The following is a 21,171-nucleotide window of genomic DNA, read 5'->3' as shown; positions in this document are numbered from 1 at the left end:
CACAGTGAATGCTTAACTCTGTCAGAACAGTAGTATGCTAGGGCAACACTAAGATTTGAAGTACTATTTGCCCTCCCCCAGTGGATTCTTCTTTCATACTGAGTTATCTGCTGGAAATTCTTATCTAACAGTAACTCATTTCTCTCTCTTTAGGACCACTGAAGCCAGAAATAACCGTCTCCTACATTGCTGTTGCAACAATATTCTTTAACAGTGGACTATCGTTAAAAACAGAGGTACTGTCACCTATGGGGCATGTGATAAGCAGGGAGAAAAGTTTAATTTCTGCTTATTAGTTTGAAATTTCAGAATCCTTTTGTAAAGATATGTGTTACTATGGTTTAAAGGCATCACTGTAACAAAAGAGAACTTGAACTTCTGCAAAGGACTGTGTTTTGAACCTACGTATTATAGAAATTTTGCAGTTGAACAACATGGACCCCGAGGGTGTGGTTATAATGGGTATGTTTTTAATACAGCAACTAAACTGAATGAAGCATCTGCTTTAGGTCTTCCTCAGATTATGGTGGTGACTATGGTGATGAATGCGATAGCACATTTAAGTTGTTGATGTTTAGTCAGGTTTCCATAACTTTTGTGGATGAACTTATGTTGTCAGGCAGCACTCATGCTACTCAAGTGATGTTATACCTTTTAACTAATTTGTATGTTTTATAGTATATTCTTTGCTGGCATATCTATTAAATATTAATAAATGTTTTAAGAGAGAAATTGGGATTTTTCATTCTATGTCACAATTCATCATGAAGACATGTAGATAATGTTATTTATTGATCCAAGTGTTGCTGAACATGGGATTCTCCTAGAATGAGAGAAATCAGACATTTTTTTTTAAAGATTTTATTTATTTGACAGAGAGAGACACAGCAAGAGAGGGAACACAAGCAGGGGGAGTTGGAGAGGGAGAAGCAGGCTTCCCGCTGAGCAGGGAGCCCGACGAGGGGCTCGATCCCAGGACCCTGAGATCATGACCTGAGCTGAAGGCAGACACTTGATGACTGAGCCACCCAGGCACCCCAAGAAATCAGACATTTTTAATATCGAAGAGAGGAATGAATAGAATTTATGATCCTCTTTTGACTTATAATAGGAGGGGAAAAAAGGAGAAAAATACCTATTTATTTTTGAAGAAATTACTTAGGGTTTTTAAAGTTCTTATTCTAAGATGCTTATTCTTAGGTAGATAGGGAAATTTTACTATGCAAGGATTTTTTTTTTTTTTTGGAAATAGCTTTAAAAGTCAAAATTTTGTTTCAACATCATGCTTTGCTTTACTTATTTTCTTTTAAGTATGATTTGAATGAGGACCAAATTTAGTTACCTCCTTCTTTGACCATCCTAATAGCAACATGGAAAAAGTATGGTTTTACTAAATTTATGTATTCTGTAGTTATCTGGTTGGTATAAATCTTTCTGTTGGAGCATTTTTTATATAGATGGCATCCCTGTGTAGTATCTGATAAACTTGTCTCAAAATTTTTGAATATCCTGACTGTTCTTCTGAAAATAACTGACATGGGACAGAATTTCCTAAATATGTTAAATCTAGTTTTTGCAAATTATATTGATACGAAAGGACTATGATCAGTTCTTAGAGGGCACAGACTTTTTCTGTCAACATCTTCGTTCTGTTGGTTCTCGAATATGGGGCCTAGTGGTACAGAACAATATTTGCTGCTCCCATGGTGCTGGACTGTTCTTCCTTGGAGGTCTTCCTGCTGGTTGTGGCTAATGCCCTTTGCAAAGCAGCTGCCTTACCCAGGTCCTCTTCTTGGGACGTTGCTCTAACTATGTCCCCTGGCAGTTGCTTAACGGCTACAGCTGTTACTTATTTCATGAGAAATCTGGCAAGAGACTTGATTCTCTCACTCCTCCCTTCTTGCTTAATGTGATTCTGTAAAGCAGCCAATTTTGTGGGATGCAGGAGTTTAAGAAGGAAGAATGTCACAGCTTATCAGCAGTTCTCTAAGGACCAAATTCTTCTGTAAGCACCTAGGAAACCTTTAGAGTCATCCAGCTAATTTGGATCTAATGATGAAATGCCTTAATCCTGTGCTTTATCACGGTATCTAAGTAGCCATCAAAGCCATTTCTTCTATCAATGGCCCTTTTCAAACTATACTACATTAAGTCATTTTCAGGATCCATTTAACTTAAGATGTTCTAGATTGCATGATTGTATAATGTTAAACCATCTTTAAGCCCCGCTAATTTCCTGGGCAACCGAACAGTTTTAAGTTAGGAGGTAGCAATCTTGTTATTTGTTTTCTAGTTAATAATCTTACATTTATTTCCGCTGGGACTGCCATTTTTGAGCCTTATTAGAATAGTGCATTTTCACACACAGGAGACAGTAAGTTATTATTGACTTGAGTTTATTTGAGAGCATTTACATTGGTCCCATTCAAGTTTGATTTATCCTGAACATTTCATGTAGGATTACCCATACATTGATGTAATGGTATATATTCTAAACTTTGTTTTGCTAATTTATTAAAATTGTTAAGAACTCTGTGTTAATACTAAAAAGATTTAATGCTGTCTTCAGTTTTATGACCATTGATTTCTAGATTTGAAAATACCTGTTGAAATGTTTTCTGAAAATTTGTTGTATTAAAGTCAAATAAGTCACATTTGCAACATATTTTATGTTTAGCTAATTGAGAGCTATAGTTTCAGAGGACTTGTCACTTAGCAAGCCATGGCAGGACCAATCTCATATAAACCTGTGAATCTCATAATACCTATGAAATGCCTGGGGCTACAAGGCACTGTGTTTGGCACTGCGTTGGAAACAAAGATGAGCAAAATGCTCAGGGCTTGGAAAGGGTCCTGAGTAGGGCAGAATATACAGGTCTTTCCTTATTTTCCTAAACAGATCATTTTTTTGAAGTTCTATTACCTTAGAAGTAAATATAGCAAATTTTAAACTTTAGGTTCTTGCTGCTTATTTCCAGCCCAGAGCTATGAGACTGAGTCTCAGAAAGTGAATCAAATAAAGGTCAAATAAGGTTTAGAAGGGAAATTGGTATGTAATAAAAATATTTCTACATCTCAGTCAGAGCCCCTGATTTGAAGCAATTCTTGATACTGTCAGTGATAACTCTGGTATAATCAGTATTTGGAGTATCTCCTTAAGTTTATTTTAATGGAATTTGGCCTGTATTACATGTGAATAAATAAAATGTCATGCAGAATCAAATTTCAATTACTCATGATGGCATTTATTTGAGTATGTGGCCCTAAATTCTGCTTGGGCATGTACTGTTTTGGATATTATAGGGTTCACTTGCTTTTTCTTTTCAGTTGTTACCTTAATTTATCTTTATGGTTGTATGAAGAATATATGGAAAATATGATGCTGGGCTTGAAAATCTTTCTTAGGAATACTTTATGCCTGTTATTTCCCTGTTGTCAAGAAGCCCCTCATGACCCAACATGGTCAGCCTTTGTGATTCATTTCACTGGATTCTTTATTGTTCCATTGTTCTGATGCAATGGCAATTGCTTATAATTGTCATTTATTAGATCAGCTAGTATTTTTAAACTATATTTTGTTTTTTATGACTTTTTTCTGATTATAAAAGTGGTATTTCCCCTTTGTGGAAGGATTAGAAAAATTAAAAACAACTAGTATTAACATCTCTGTGATTTTTAGTCCCTTTTTTCCTAAACATGTTTTACATATAGAATATTTAAAAAGGAAATATTTTAAACAATTGTATATATGCAAGTATACGTATATGTGTACTTGATCCATATACTTGCATATGTATCACTTATGTCCACACATATAATCTTTTTTCCCATGTAACATTGTATAATTTAATTTTTCATATAATTTAATATATTAATTTAATTTTTTTTCATGTATATAAAATTCACATTTTGTTTACTTTTATGAATATAAATCAAAGGGTACAAAGGTATGTATGATGAGAAGTCTTTTCTCCCCTCTTTCAGATATCTGGAGATAATGAATGTTAATAGTTTGTATCTTTCCAGAGATATTCTGTGTAAAACATATGTGCCCCCGCTTTCAAGCTGTGGTGTTTGTACTGCTTGCCACCCTGTCTTGTTTTACTTAAAAAAACTATCTTGGAGATTGTTTCAAATCAATACATAAAGAACTCCTTGTTCCTTTTTGTATGGTGGAAAGCATTCTATTTTATGAATGTGTCATGATATATTTTACTAGTCCTCATTGACGGACATTTAGGTAATTTTTAAGTTTCGCTATTACAAAAATGCTGCACAGGGTGACCTAAAAATTGCCCATTTTCCCCACCTTTGGGAGAAAACATGAAGGATTAATTCCTAGAAGTAGAAGTGCTAAGTCAAATATCATGTGCAGTGTAAGTAGTGACAGATAGTCCAAGTACCTAGAAGAGTGTCAGGTTCTCAGTAAGTGTTTGTTGACTGAAGGAATGAATTGCCAGATTGCTGTCCCTAGGTTGTGCCAATTTATACTTCTACTGGTTAAGTAGGGAAGAGATCTTGTGTTACCACGTGCTTGTCTGCACAGTTTTAACATGGTTTTCACTAGCTCATAACAGTCTTGTTATACCTTACGTTATGTAATTATTCACCCATTTTTGGCCTTTTAACTTGTTTCCTGATTTTACTATAATAGATGATGCTGTTGTGATCAATTCTGTATATAAATACTTATAACCACATTTTATATCCTTAGGATAAGTACCTAGACATAACATTTTGGGGTCTACGAATGTGAATCATATTATAGTCCTTGATATATATTCCCAAGTTACTTTTCAGAAAAGTACTGCTGTTTCATATAACTAACTAAAATATATGGAAATTCCTTAGTAACTGCGTTCTGGCTAATCATTTTGTTACAGTTAAAAAATTAAAATATAAATATTTACTTGGTATTTATCAAATACCTCTGACTATATTTGAGTGGGATTTGGTTTTGACGCTGCCGAGCATTCTTGGAACTGCTGGTGCTCATCTTTTCTCTGGGTGAAACTTCAAGAATTCTGATACAGTGTAAGGATGGTTCCTTTGATCTTAGATCTGATCCGTGGACCTGGTGTGGCTTCTGGTCTGCGTGGTGCTTCCCATTTGTCCAAACAAAGTGAGACCCAGTTTGCCAGGAATTCCTTAGATGTCATTAGAGATGTTTTGCGACCACACTGGCACGGCTGTGTGTCTTCACACAGGGAGATAGGTAGTGGGAGCCGATAAGACAGATCCCTGAATGTGGCAATCAGAGTCGGCATTAACCTACCGTCCATTAAACTGATAGACTTTGGCTAATGTCTCCGAGGCTCAGGATTTCTTGAATGTCTTACTCGAACTAGGGGAGACATTCCAGTGCTATGCTTATAACTGGTGAATCTCTGGCATCTTTGTGCTTTAATGACTTCTTGCATATTTTATAGGACTTTTTTTATAGTACTTATTTTTATAGTATTTTTTCTCCTACTTTCTGAGTTTGTTTTATTTAACTGAATAACACTATAACTCAAAGAAATTCAAATGCAAGTGCTTGTTAGTTTGTACATATTTGAACCCCCCAAATTTAACTCATTGTCCTTTTTTAGCCGTGAGACATATAGCATGTGCCTGGTTTATCGTGTTGAGTGTGAATTTCTTCCATCCGGGGCAGTAGTGTGGCATGATGGAAGAAGTGGACATGAGTTTGCTAGCATACCAGAAATGAGTTTGATTCTGAGCTGCACTGTATGATGGCTCTCACCTCAATTTCCTGCTTAGCGAAATAGGTTAATAATATCTAGTGGGGCTGCCGTGAGGATTAAATGAGATAACATTCATAAAGTGACAAGCTCAGAGCATGGCACATAGCCGCTGTTCAGTTAACATTAGCAAAGAAATCCAGAAAGTTGATTTTGGGGGAAAAAGCCATTTTGAATTATAAAATGTTGTTGGAGAAAACATTTAAAAAAATTATGATTTGTGTTTAGATTTGGTAACATCTTGGCAAAGTGAGGCCTTCTTAGAGATTAATTGTATTTGATTAAAATGAGATAGGTCCTTAAGTAGTTATGTACATGTTTGTTCATAGTGTCAACAATCCTCAGGTCTATACCAATGTAAAGGTACTTGGCTCAGTCTTGGTCCAGAATTCTACAAATCTGAATTGTTGGGGTATATTGTATATTCAGAAAAAAATAGAATATTTCAGAAATTTTGTATAAAAATACCTCTTTTCCCCCCTTAAAGTCTGTCTGTTATGCATCTACTTAGAGGTAAAGATTTTAGCTCTGAAATAACTCCAAATTACAAACTAATTTATTCGATATCATTTTAGTATCAGTCTCTCTTCAGAAAAGTAGTTTTCTTACCCTTTGCTGTTTTGTGCCTTTCCTTTTTGCAGGAGCTGACCAGTGCTTTGGTGCATATAAAACTGCACCTTTTCATTCAGATCTTCACACTTGCATTCTTCCCAGCAACAATATGGCTTTTTCTTCAGCTTTTATCAATCACACCCATCAATGAGTGGCTTCTAAAAGGGTACGTTTAAATATTTTGAGGGGTCCACTTTTAATGGGGCATCTGTGGCAACTATATACAAAAGGGCTTATGTGTGGTATTTTATAAGGGAATAAAACACTTGAAAAATTATTATCTTTTAAAATGATCGTGTTCGTCAAGGAGATTCATCAAAGAATTTTATAACATGATCTTTTTTTTTCTTTTTTCTAAGGGTTTTATTAGTAAATTTTTTTTAAGTTGTAATTTTCGTATTGTTAACATACAGTGTGATATTAGTCTCCGGTGTATAATATAGTGACTTGACCATTCTATATATTACTCAGTGCTCATCAATATAAGTGTGCTCTTAATTATAACACAATCTTAAAATACACCCTCATGTTTAATCTTAAGGTTCTGGGATAGACACTGTTCTGGGAATTTTAAAAAAGCTGTGTTGTGAGAGAGATGGAAGGGAAGAAAAGATGTAAGATATGCTGTCAGTTGGGTGCTAGAGATTGTACATTGTATATCTTACCAAATGTATACAGATAATACATTTTTTTAAATGTATAGGAAAGAAAAAATATATATAGGGAACAAACACTTAATTTTTTACTTGTTCTATGTTTGATATGATAGTTGAATTAACAATAGATTTTTATTAGACTTTTCTTCCATTAAAAATACCATGTTTATTAAAATTATTTAATGAATTTAAAAAATTATTAGAAGTGGTTTAAAACTAAACACATTTTAGCAGCATGGTATAATAGTCTAATAGTTAAAACACTGAACTTAGAGCCCCAAGATCTCTTTCTGACCCTGTCCTTAACTTGCTGTGTGACTTTGAAGATGTCATGTAGTAGATTCAAACCTCAATTTCCCTGCCTATAATAATGAGGATACTTATACTTTTACTGTCTGCTTTGGTAATAGTGTGGAGGATCTCAACTGAGATCACTCATTCATCTATTGAAGTCACTTGTTTACTTCCCACTATGTGCCAGGAGTTATTATAGGTGTTGGAGAAATAATAGTGAACAAAAATGGTAAAGTGCCCGTTAGTTTTGCAGGTTGAGAAGACTTGGGTGTGATTGGCACTAAACAAGTAAGTAGATGACTAAGATAGAGATAATGTGATGGGAAGTAAAACTGTGATATGGTTGAAAGTGATTGGGTGGGCAGGGCAGTGATTAATGTAGATGGCAGAGTTCTAGAGATAGAATGTTCTAGGCCAAAGAAAAGAATGTGCAAAGGCTGTAAGGGAGGAACAAGCCTGGTGTGTTCTGGGGTCAGGAAAATGATGTTGATGGCCAGAGCCTGGTGATACCGAGGGAGAATAATATGACTTGGAGTTGGAAAGGTAGGCAGGGGCCAGGACACACAGAGCCTTGTAGGTCCATGTTAAAAACATTCAGATTTACTCTGCGTGCGACAGAAAGCTACTGGAGGGATTTCAATGAGGGAATGTCATGGTCTGATTTATATTTTCAAATTATTGTCCTGGCTGGTGCATGGAGAATAGACAGTGGAGGGACTGAGAGAAGGCTAGGAGAACAGCTTGGAGGCCCCTGTGGTAAGGTTGTCGTGGAGCAGAGAGAAATGGGCATTGGCGGATGTACTGTAAATTAGAGCTCTCAGAACCTGTGGGGGGATAGGATGTGGAGAGAGGAGGACAGGGAGGAATCAAGGATGACTTCTGGGTTTTGGGTCTGAGCCACTGGGTAATTGGTGGTGTCATTTTCTTAGCTGAGGAGAAACAGAGTAGGACAAGAAGGCGAAATTAAGACCGCTAGTTTGGCCAGATTGAGTTTGAGAGAATGAGCATAAAATTTTCACGGAAAAGCATAAAATTCCACAGAACTATGATGACATCATTTTAGAGCGGCAATGTACGATGCATATTAAGAACCAGTAGTTACGGAGTGTTTCCCATGTAAAGGGCACTCAAGGAATAGGAAGATATTAACTAATTTTTCTTGTATTCGGGGAACATCTAGGGTAGTTGGATATGTGGGAGATATAAATATAAAATAGTAAGCAACCACAGTGGGGCAGCATATGATTTGTTAGATAAGTGGTGTAATGAGTTAAAGGGTAAGAGGTTCAGCAAAGGCGTATTCCTAAAGTAGAGAGTTCAAAAATCAGGCATTAGTGGGAGGCAAAGATAAAACATTTCCACACAGCCGCGTTGCAGAAGGCCTGAACTACTGGGCTGAGGCGTTTGGGTTTGCATCTGTAGATGATGGGAAGTTCTTACATGTCCTAAACAACATGCTCAGAAGTGGTCAGTAAGAGAGATGAATCCGACAGCATTGTACTGGGTGTGTTATTAGTAGAGTAGGGCTTACAGTCTCAGGAAGCTAGGATACAATTCTTACCTCAGGATATGAAGCTTGAAGGAGTACACACTTGGCCTAACGAACTCAGGGAAAGCTCTTCCTAGCCCACTTTTTCTTGTTGCCCTCCCCAGTTTGAGAGTACATAGTATGTTAACTTGAGGGAGTTGCAGACTCCTACCTCAGGATCATGTTTAAGTCATGGAAATAAATAAATATTTGGAGCACATCCTTCTTACCTTGCTGTGTAAAGCGAAAGAGTGCAGGCAGAGCGACCATTCATTTAAAGCAGTCCAAACTTGGGCAAAAAGCATCTGAAGGGGGGTGCTGGTAACAGTCATGGAAAAGAATGGAAAGTTGGTTGTGGTAATAAATTGGTTTATGAGGAGCAAGTGGAGCCCCATGTAACTCCAAGGTTTCAAATTTAATAGTAGAAAAAGTACCAAAACTATCCCATTGACAGAAATAAGTAAAGTCAGAGGTGAAATTGATTTTTTAGAAAATATTAGACATGTTTAGTTTGAGGTGGCAGTCACAGGCAGCTACAAATTTGGGGATGGTGGTTAGGGCTAGAATGTAATGGCAACAGGACTCATTTTGCTGTTTCTTATTTACATTTGTGTATTGAATATCCTTGACGGTAAGAATAGGAATATACCGTGTAGTATCCTAACTTGTGTAGGACATGCTTATGTAGTATCCTAACTAGAGAACGCATATGGAATATGTATTCACTATATAGTTTAGGGATTTTTTTTTTTTTTTAAGACAAGGGAGCTCTGCTTTTTTTGTACATAGAAGGGAAGGGGCCAGAAGAGAGGGAAAGGTTGAAAATACCTGAGAGGACCTGTCCCTAGTATTGGGGGTAGGAAAGATAGAAGGCAGAGAGGCTAGAATAGTAGACCTAGATAAGTCTTTGACCCTGGATTCCAGAATAAAAGTTTAATCCTTAGTAGGTGGCTTTGTGAATTTGGACAAGTTATTTAACTTCTCTTTTAACTTCAGTTTTCAGTAAAATGAGAATAATAATAGAATTTATCTTAAATACTTGTGAGGAAGAAGTGAGTAAAGTATCTAGAATAGTATCTACTATAAATGGTAAATGCTTAGTAAGTATCAGTGATGATAACAGTGAGGATCATGAGAAAGTCTCAGAGATTGGGAATTGATAATAAGACAGACAACTTAAGGTCTATTTGGGAAAATAGATCTTAAAAGAAGACTTGAGCTGGAAATTCTATTAAAAATGTTTTCTCATGTTTTCAGTCAAAATGAATTAAAGCTTTTCTTTTTCTTTTTTCTAATTTCAGAGGTAATGTAAATTCATTTCATAAAGCTTAAACGATACATTCTTACAAAAGCGAGTAGAGGTCATCTGGAATCCTGCACTTAAAATCTGTGTCCTCTGTTCCCTATATGAATTTTCTATTTTTAGTCAGGCCAGCTACTCGCTATGTCTAGAATGTATATTTGATTTATGTTGAAAGTATATCCATGCTTTGGATGATAAGTAATGTTTTGTATCTTTAGTATTTACATTTACTACTCATAGTTTCATTTGCCTGTTATGCAGTGTGTTTTCTATCCTAAACTAAGAGAATAGACTTCTTGTCATGGTTTGGGGAATATACACATAATTTAATAAAAACTAAACTTAGAATAGGTAGTAGAGTTTACTACAGTTTGAATCTAAGAAGTATATGGTTATGTCATGCTTGTTCTTTAATGATGTGACAGCAACATGAACATGAAAGTTTGAGAATTGCTGTTTATAATTGAAAAAAACCTTATAATTGCATTTTCTTTTATTTTACAGTTTGCAGACAGTAGGTTGCATGCCTCCCCCTGTGTCTTCTGCAGTGATTTTAACCAAGGCAGTTGGTGGAAATGAGGTGAGTCATAGGGCTAACTTTATTTAAACATAAGTAGATGCTTTACTTTTATTTTATATTTTATTTTATTTTTAAATTTTATTTATTTTTATGATGAAGAAGTGTCACAGAAAACACATGAACATAGCAGCTAATGAAAGAAGTGTAATGAATTCATCATCATTAATTCAGATGATGCTAAAATTAATGTTGATGAGTGGAGGTTAAGATTTCAAAGAGAGGAGCAAGGGAGGTAAATGAAATAGAGATAGTGATTTTCCTACCTCAGTGGGAAGTTGGGAGACAGAAGACAAGCAATCCAAGGAAAGGTACTTTTCATCCAAGACCGATGAGCTGAGGATATCTCTGTGGCCATTCCTTAGTTCTTAAAAAATTTATAGCAAACTAAATTTGTAGAGAAAGGGTCAATATACATTTAATGACAAGTAAAGATTATATAAAAAGGAGAAATGAGGCAAGGTTTCTTTTGGGGGGGGGTCAGGGCGGGGGTGGGCAGACGGAGAAAGAATCTCAAGCCGACTCTTCTGTGCTGAGCCGGGAGCCCTACATGGGGCTCGATCTCATGATGCTGAAATCATGACCTGAACAAAACTAAGAGTCCATGGCTCAACGGACTGCACCGCCCAGGTGCCTTGAGGCAAGGTTTCTGAGATGAGTTCAAGGAGATTGTTCAGCAGCTGGGGGACTGTGGCAGAGTGCTCGTATATTGGGACAACAGTCGTCCATTTCCGGGCTACTTAGAGGTGGTTCCTCTTGGCTGAAAGGCACTGCAACTTCATACTGAGGGACTTTGCTTCATGATAGCTCCTTCCTCCTTTTCCACTTGCAGTTTCTCATTCAGAAAAGAATACTATTCAAGAAGGGAGGATATAAGGGGTTCCTACTTCAAAAAAAAAAGAGGTTTCTACTTCTATTTATTCCTAGGATTTTGCTTTCTTAGCATTTGTTTTTATTTTCATCCACTCTATTTATTCTGAAAATATTTATTAAGTACCTGCTATATTCTTCTTAGAAATAGTTTTATTGAATTATTATGGACATACACTTAAGCAATTTAGTGTTTTGACATATGTATACCTGTGATACCGTGACCACAATCACGATAATGAACATACCCAACACCCTCAAGACTCTCTTGTGTTCCTTAGTAAACCCTCCCTCCTGCCTTTCTGAGTGTTCCTCTTCCCTAGGCAACCACTAATCTGTTTTCTGTCATTGTAGATTAGTTTGTCTTTTCTAGAGTTTTATATACTGGAATTATACAGTGTGTGTGTGTGTGTGTGTGTGTGTGTGTGTGTGTTTACACACATATAATACTTTTTTTCTTTTCTGGCTTCTTTTATTCACCATAATGATTTTGAGATTCATCTATGTGGTATGTATCAATAATTCAGTCCTTTTTATTGCTGAGTAGTATTATTTTTATGGGTATACCATAATTTGTTTATCTTTTCACCTGTTGATGGACATTTGGGCATTTTCCACTTTGGGGCTATGAGCATTTGTGTACAAAACTTTTAAGTGAATGTGTACTTTCATTTCTCCCGGGAATACTTAGGAGTGGAACGTTTGGGTCATCTGGAGGTGTATGGGTTTGCATCTTTCAACCAAGGAAAGAATCACGAATAAATAGGCTTAAGTAATCTCTAAATAGCTTCTGAAGTGGACCATTTCTATCAATAAACAAGCACTCTTCTTTGACCACAGGTGTATATTTAACTTTTTAAGAAATTGCCAAGCCGTTTTCCCACGTGGTCGTACCGTTTTACATTTCAAACAGCAGTGTCTGGAGTTCCAGGGCTCCATATCTCAGCAACACTTGGTATTGTCAGTGTTTTTAACTTAGCCATTCTAATATATATCTAGAGGTATCTCGTTGTGGTTTTAATTTATATTTCCCAGCTACTAATAATGTTGAGCATTATTATCTTTCATATGCCTACTTACTATACATGTCTTCTTTGGTGGAATATCAAATCTTTTGGCTTTTTTTTTTTTTAACTAGGTGGTTTGTTTTCTCATTGATCAGCTTTTTGAGTTTTATATATTCTAGACACAAGTCTTCATAGATATATGCTTAGTAAATATTTTTTACCAGTCTGTAGCTCATCTTCATTTTCTTACCAGTGTCTTTTGAAGAGTAGGTTGGTAATGAAGACAGTAAACGTGGTTGGATTCTGGATGTGTTTTGAAAGCAGAGGATATGCTGGTGAATTGAATGTGGGATATGAGAGAAAGAGGGGGGGTCATGAATGACTCCAAGACTTTTGATTGAGTAGGTGAAAGAATGGGGTTGCAGAGGGTTTTTATCACGAATGGATGTTGTACTTTGTAAAATGCTGTTTCTGCATCTATGGAACTGATCATATGGTTTTTATCCTTTCTCTTATTGATGTGGCATATCACACTGATTGTCTTACGAATATTGAAGCACCCTTCTATCACGGGAATAAATCCCACTTGATCGTGGTGTATGATTTTTTAAAAATATATTGTTGGATTCAGTTTGCTAATATAATAATTTTTGCATCTATATTCATGAAAGATATTGGCCTGTAGTTCTCTTTTTTTTGTAGTGTCTTTATGTGGTTTGGATATCAGGGTAATGCTGGCTTCATAGAATGAATTTGGAAGTTTTCCTTCCTCTTGTATTTTTTGGAATAGTTTGAGAAGAATGGGTACTAACTCTTCTTTAAACATTTGGTAGAATTCGCCTGTGAAGCTGTCTGGTCCTCAATTTTGTTTTTTGGGAGTTTTTTGTTTACCGATTCAATTTCATTGCAATAATCGGTCTGTTCAAATTTTCTATTTCTTCCTGCTTTAGTTTTGGTAGGTTATATGTTTCTAAGAATTTATCCATTTCTTCTGAGTTGCGCAATTTGTTGGCATATAGGTTTTCTTAATATATTCTGTTACAAATGTTTGTATTTCTGTGGTGTTGGTTGTTATTTCTCCTCTTTCATTAGTAATTTTGTTTACTTGGGTCCTCTCTCTCTCTCTTTTTTAATGAGTCTTGCTAGAGGTTTATCAATTTAGTAGATCTTTTCAAAGAACCAGTTCTTTGTTTCATTGATCTGTTCTATTGTTTTTTTATTTTTTTATTTTTTTTATTTTTATTTTTTTTTAAAGATTTTATTTATTTATTTATTCAACAGAGATAGAGACAACCAGTGAGAGAGGGAACACAAGCAGGGGGAGTGGGAGAGGAAGAAGCAGGCTCCTAGCGGAGGAGCCTGATGTGGGGCTCGATCCCGTAACGCCGGGATCACGCCCTGAGCCGAAGGCAGACGCTTAACCGCTGTGCCACCCAGGCGCCCCTGTTCTATTGTTTTTTTAATCAAAGGGTAGTTAAAGCAAAAATTGGATGAGATTACTTGCAGAGAGAGCATAGTTAGAAAAGAGATGAGGTTCAAGGACTGAGCTCTGGGACCCTTCAACATTAAGAGGTCAGAACTAGGAGTAACGGGGAAAGGCAACAGAGAAGATTAGACAGAAGAAAAAACAAGAGAGTGTGGTATCCTGGAAGCCAGGTGAAGAAAGTGTTGGAAGGAGGGGGGTTCTGATCAGCCGTTCAAAATTCTGCCGACATAACTTGTGTAAGATGAATTCTGAGAATTGACCATTGAATTAAGCTATGTGGAGGTTACTGGTAACTTTGACCAGAGTGCGTTTGTGGAGTGTAGGGGTTTCAAAAGCTTGTTTGGAATGGGCTCAAGGAAGAATAAGAGGAGAGGGATTATAAATGCAGAAATGACAGTATTTTTTTTTTTAAGATTTATTTATTTATTTTAGAGAGAGAGCATGAGCAGGAGGGACACAGGGAGAGGGAGAGAGAATCTCAAGCAGACTCCCCACTGAATGCTGAGTGGGACTCAATCTCATGACCCCAAGATTACAACCTGAGTTGAAACCAAGAGTAGGACACTTAACTGACTGCACCATGCAAGTACCCCAGAAATGATAGTATGTTTCTAACATGATGGGGATTATATAGTTGCGAGGAAGCTGCTGATTTAAGAGAGTGCTGAAGTAATTTATTTGGTCAAGAGAAGGGTATGGGGTTGCATGAGTTTCAGTAGGAGCTTGGATCGTTTATTGATGATAACAGGAGAGGAGACAGAGTGTGTGGATAGAGATCCATGAAGGTGGGTAGACGGGGTGCACTTGGGAGTTTCTGATGACTTTTTGTTTCTTAGCTCTCTTCTCATTTTCCTTGTTGTCTTCTGATTTTCATTTTTTTCTCAGCAGCTGAGAGGGATGATGGAGTAGGTGGTATGAATGTTTGAGATGAGAGGGTAAAATGTGCAACTGCCTTCTAGGAGAGTGAATTAACTGGAGAGTATGGGAGCATTGCTGGAAGCACTAAGGATCCAGCCGAGACCTGTGGTCGTGCATTGCAGATGAAGCCAGGCATCATGGTTCTGTGTTTTCTCTTAGCCACATTCAGTTTCTTGGTTGTAGGAATGGAATTGGCAGAGAGCTGGGTTTAACCAGCGTTTCATCGTGCTGGGTAGTTCTTTTTAGTTGCCACGTAATTAGTGAGCTAGAGGGGTTGTAGGAGTCTTAGACTAGTCTTTGCCGTGATTATCTTTCTACTGCTTCGAAAGAATTTGAGGAAAGGGTCTCTTTTGGTATATCTGGGACCAGCGTTAATTGATTAAAGGTGTCATTTATCTCTTTCTCTCTGATGTGATTCCCTTAAGAGCTTTAAAACTAAAAAACCTTTTTGTTCTCCGATGACTTTTGGCAGAAGTTCAAAGTTCACTCATTTTCTTGACATTAACATATAGCATTAGAAATTGTATTTACATGTTTATTCCCCAGTAGATATTTAAATTATGTACATTAATGTTGCATGTTAATAATGCCGAATTTATGAATATCTCATTTGTTTCCTAATATCATTGGTCTAAGTTCGTTAAATGATTATATTGTGCAACTTTATCATTATCAAGCAGTTTTGTAGTCCTGGGGAGTAAGTTGCAATTTTTCATAGAAATTGAAAATTGAGCTTACAAAGTCCAGTTGGGTCGTATCTTTTGATATGAAATGAATAGACTTTTTATTTTATTTTATTTATTTATTTTTTTAAATGATTTTTTATTATATTATGTTAGTCACCATACAGTACATCCCCGGTTTCTGATGTAAGGCTCGATGATTCATTAGTTGTGTATAACACCCAGTGCACCATGCAATATGTGCCCTCCTTACTACCCATCACCGGTCTATCCCATTCCCCCACCCCCCCTCCCCTCTGAGGCCCTCTCCCATGTTTCTGAATAGACTTTTAAAATATTGATATCGGATTGTGGAAGAAAGTGATCTGCAAGTAAAGATATTAGATAATTTTAAGTTGAATGTTTTTCTAAAGTAATGTTACAAGGTAACTGAATGTAAGCTTTTGCTGAAGTAAATGTAAAGGGAGATTAATCTTTTGTATAATGTATTGGAAATAATCTAATCGAAGGATGCATTGTAAATGGGTGCATGTAAATGAAAAGGTCCAAAAGCAGAGTCCACTGTCAGCCACCATTAGGAAAAGGTTTTGGTTCTCCTGCTCTGTGATTCTCCGCTCTGCCTTGTACGCCGCAGACTTACACCCTCATGGATTTCAACACGCTGGCAAAACTGCTGGGCACAGTTCCGTGTCCCACTGTCCTTTCAAACTGACTGGACTCCACAGTGGTTGTGACATGTAAGAAAACTTTTTTCCTTCTAGGTTTTGTGTCATTAAACTTTTTCCATTTAGTTTATGCTCTCAAATATTTGTATCTACATCTCTAGGATAAATACACATGTTTAGGATACACTCTCATATATTAAAGGAAATGGGAGATGGTGTAGCTTATTTGTATTTAATGATTTGGGGAATGTATGAAGATGTAATAGTGTCAGTTGAAATAATTTTCTTTTTACTTTGCAAAGTTGTTCTATATCATAGAAGGAACCTTTTGTTTGAAATGCTTTTTCCATAAAACTGTTGGTTACCAAAAGGTTTTGTCATGAATTCAAAGTTACTGCATTTCGTAAGCTCACAGCTTGTACTTTGGCAAGAAATAGCCTTATTACTTGTTGTTAAAGTTAAAAAACAGTTTTTGTTTTTTTAAGTTAGATTGTTTTTGTTTCATTGAGCCAACTAGAGTTTATAATCATTTTTAGCCACAAAAGGAAGTAAACGTATGTGCATAGCAATGCATACATGCTGGAATGCGAGCATATCCTGTAAGTATTAAAATGAGACTGTTTAAGGGCATAGCTGACTGACAGTCATATTTCGTGGCTTTTAAATTTTAAACTACTTTCATTTAAATATTAGGAACACGGCTTGGTTCTTTCTTGTGATCATTATTTATTCATTCCAGCATTTTAAGTGCAACTTTTCAAGGCAGCAAGATTATAGGTGTGCTGTTGACATGGTCCGATTGGTGGTTATGTGGTAGTGTGTGAGTTTGTGTGCGTGCGTATGTGTGTGTGCATGTGGGCACGCACGTGTGTGTGTGTGTGTGTGTGTGCATGCGCACATGTGATTTTAGTTCCTTTTTTAAATAATAGAAAAAGTAATAAGACTTGGTGAACCCTAATTCATTGCCAAATATAAGGAAGTGATAGATCATGTTTTCTATTTTATTCTAACATGGGAGACATGAGATAAACACTTATTCTTTGTTTAACTCTGTATACATTTGTTTGGTTTAAATTTATGTTCCTAATGTAAAGTCCTGTGGTAAAAGATATGATTTTTTTCCCCCAAAGCTTTACAAATGTTTAAAATCTTATGGGACTTACTAAAGGAATCATTGTATTTAAATTCAAGGAACTTCTGCCTTGTAGTAAATACCACAGGGATTATGAAAGAAGTTTCTCCTTTAAGAAACTGTATATTATTTTTCCAAGTTTGGAGAGAGTTACGTGTTTTCCGTGCTGTTGTTATAGAGGTATTTCATTTCTCTGTCACTTATGCTGCTGCTTCATGAAAAAAGCTAGAAAGGTAGGGTGTGGGAAAAGTTTATGCTATCTTCCTTTGCTTCAGTATTTCTTCTTTTGCAAGCTGAGAAGGGGAAGGATTAATGGCCAATACCTGAAAATGTGAAGTCAATAACCAGGACTTGGTTCCTGAGTAAAGTTGCAAAGCTGTATAGCTTCGTACAATTTTGTGAGTCTGAACATTAAACCAAGTAGGAGAGAAATATAATTTACGATTTCTGCCTTCAAATATCTGAAGGAAAAAATAAAAAGAAAAGCATTAAGAATCATAATAAATAAAAATCAGGGCAAGATAGAAAGGAGTTGCCAGTGAGGTCTGAAGAGTTACGCTAAGCTCTGTTTTATCTGTGTTTAAAGCTAAGCCTGGTAGTTTGAACTATGAAAATAAGGCACCTCCACCACTAAAAGCAGTGCACTGATTACATGCATGTGATTTATGTTGGTTTGTTTATTTCTTGTTTCTCAAAGTGAATCCCACAGATCACCCATACCGGCATTATGGGTGGGTAATTAGGGGGGAAAAATCCTTATCTCTACCTTAGGTCTATTGAATTAGAATGTGTGATGGATGATCCTCAGGATTCTCCCTTTAAAAATTATGAATTATGTCTACAAAAGGTGTGTAAAACATACATACAGCTTAAAGCATAATAAACACTGTTTTGTTCGCTCGCCATCTAGCTTTAGAAATAGAATGTAAGACTCAACCAGAAGTTAAGCTCCCACCTTATGTAGACACTGTCTTCTACCCCAGGGAATAAAATGGAGAATGAGATCTGCCTTCAAAAGCCTACGTTTAGTGCAATATTACACCATCCAGAACCTCTATTTCATGTTATAAACCTCACAAAAATAGATAAAACGGTGAAATGGCTTTGTATTGGCCCATTTTTGTCAAATAATTGTTTTCCCTTTTTAGTGTAGAAAAAAACTAAAATGCACCCCAACTGAGTTGAGCCCCACTCACCTATGTAGGACAGCCAGACTTCCGTTTAGGAATCTGGACTGTGTTTGCTTTTTGTAGGCAATAGGCTGTTCCCTTGCCGAGTCTGCTTCTTTTAATGTAAACATATTTAGTTGGCATTTTTATTATATTTTAATTAGCAGGTTGAAGGATTTTAGAACCCTTTGCTAGTCATGTAGAATTCCAAATACATTTCAAAGAAAAGTTTTGATTTCAGGTATAGCAGAAAGGTGATTAAGTTAAGAGGTGTGTGTGTGTGTGTGTGTGTGTGTGTGTGTGTCTGTGTGTCTGTGTGTTTAATTTCATCAATGGGGCTATTGCCCAAATCTCTTCAAAGAAAATTTAGGAATGTCTCCTGAGCCAAGAAAATTATTACGTGTGGTGAACTCTTTAAGTCATAGACGAAGGTCATGACAGTCTGAGTGTATTTAAAAAAGGTTTTCTATCTGCTTGGAAAGCAAATGAAGCACTCATTACTAACTTTAAAATTATAGCTATGAGAAGATTTGCGCTAGAGGTGAAAGATCAAGATCATCACAGTCCAAATGGAGACAGAAAGTTCAATTTCTGGCTTATCAGTCAGGCATGAAACATTTCAGGGTTATTTTGCATTATCAGTGGGGAGTTGATCTTGCTAATCCAATGCATGAAGATAAGATTCATTGAAACATTTATAAAGGCCTTTAGAGTAGATCTGATCAGCAGAGAGCAGACTTGAAGTGAGAAGGCAATCTGACCTGTCAGTCACTGTCTCAGCTTCAGCAATCCCTGGGCTTTTCTGTGCCTTGCCTTTCTCTTCTGTTAAATGGGGTCCGTTACTGCTTTTGCTCGCGGTGGAAGTTTAATGGCTTTCTGGAGAAATCTCGTATCTGAAAAAGGCTGTCAGTGTTGAGCCCTCTTACAAGCCGGCTTATGGGCACTTATTTCCCTGCGACCTCCTGTGCTCTCTGGGCATTGGTAACCAGTCTTCCTCTCTGACAGACGGAAGAACAGAACAACAGTAGCAGTGAGAAATTGCACATCCCTACCCTTCTTCTATAGCTACCTTTTAACATTAGTCTCCTCTTCTGGGTGGGGTTAGCATTCTTAGAAGCCCTACAAAGAGTTGCCTGTGTTTGTTTTAAGCTGCTATAAAACTTGTTTGAAATATACCTAGATTTCTCAAGAATTCTGCATATAACTGAGAATACTCTCATTTAACCCCTTAACGCCTCTCAAGTTGTCTTCCATTTCTACCACTCTAACCAAAAGGGTCCCCTTTATGGTTGGCACTGATCTGTGTTCAATGGATTCAGTGGCTCATTTGCAGTTCTCATCCTCCTTGACTTAACTGTAACCTTTGACACCATGCCTACTTGCCTCTTGCATCCTTTTGCTTCCTTGACACTCTTCTCTCCTAATTTTCTTCCTCCTGTCTCTCATCATTCCTTTTCTTCCCGTCTGGCTCCTTTTCCAACCTAATGGGAATGTCTTCCAGGGACCTGATCTTCAAACATCTTGTTTAGCATTGCCAGATTCCCATTTCTGGGTCCTTCTCTCTGTAGCTGAAGTCTTTTGACCCCCACCTTTCAGTCTATCTCTGCCTCAGACATAAGGACCAGTCCTGCTCGTGGGTGAGAAGTATTTAAACCACGCCAGCCTAACACGCTGTGGCGCAAGACCACCACCTGTGCTGCTAGGCCATCTGACCTTTAGCAAAGGACGCCTTTGCCGAGGAATCAAAGCAGGGGTTTGAGTCCTGCTTTTACCATTCCCGCCTACTGGTCTTAGTGGTCATCAGGTAAGCCCTGGACCTCTCTGAGCCTTGGTTTCCTCATCTGAGGGGCAGTAGTATTTGCCTCCCTATTTCATTGGATTGCTCACAAGGATCTTGTGAAATCGTATGCAGAAGTACCTATAAATTGTTCAGGACCATATCAGGCAAGCATCAGCATCATCTTTGTAGAGATTTGTCACTGATGAAATCACCTAGTTATCATTGCTTTCTCAAGAATTTGATCTTCTGAGTTTGCTCATTTACTCACTTCATTCATTCATTTGAAAATATGTGTTGAGTGCTTGCTATAGCTTGCTATATATAGTACCTGCAAAGAATTTTCAGCTTAGTAAGTGATACAAAGCATCAATAGTAAATTGCAATATCAGATGGCTAGGGTTTAAATAAATTTAATAAGCTGGATAATCCCAGTTTATTAGTTTGTATTAGTTTGTATTATAGGTCTTCAATATTTTTATATAAATATTTCTCACCGTAACTTAGAATATTAGTCAGATATTCAAGATTACCTTCTGGGAATGAAAGGGCGTGGGGAAACGTAGTAGTAGAAAGGTTGCTTTGGGAATTTAGAACCAGATAAAGGGGATTGAACAGATTTGCAGGATGTTTCCTCTAAACTGTTAAGCCTGGAAAACCACCCTGGTTCTATTCCAGCCAACACACAAGCCAACCACAAATACAACAGGTTACCATGTCTCCCGTGAACATTTCTACATAAACATTGAC

General features: G+C 36.9%; 1 protein-coding gene across 6 annotated transcripts in view; it reads left to right on the top strand.

Moving 5' to 3' along the window:
- The window catches only part of SLC10A7 (solute carrier family 10 member 7), a 242,335-nt gene that overhangs the window by 6,979 nt on the left and 214,185 nt on the right, over positions 1 to 21,171 (top strand). For all 6 annotated transcript variants that reach the window (XM_008685453.2, XM_008685454.2, XM_008685450.2 and 3 more), the window contains exons 2-4: positions 154 to 236; positions 6,386 to 6,522; positions 10,642 to 10,717. In XM_008685453.2, coding sequence (XP_008683675.1) covers positions 154 to 236; positions 6,386 to 6,522; positions 10,642 to 10,717 — 296 coding nt within the window. The remainder of the gene's footprint in view (positions 1 to 153; positions 237 to 6,385; positions 6,523 to 10,641; positions 10,718 to 21,171) is intronic.

The sequence above is a fragment of the Ursus maritimus genome, unplaced genomic scaffold, assembly GCF_017311325.1.
Source record: "Ursus maritimus isolate PB19 unplaced genomic scaffold, ASM1731132v1 scaffold_11, whole genome shotgun sequence".
In the NCBI taxonomy this organism is placed as follows: Eukaryota; Metazoa; Chordata; class Mammalia; order Carnivora; family Ursidae; genus Ursus; species Ursus maritimus.
Note: the sequence above shows the minus strand (reverse complement) of the source record. Positions and strands in the feature narration are given on the sequence as shown.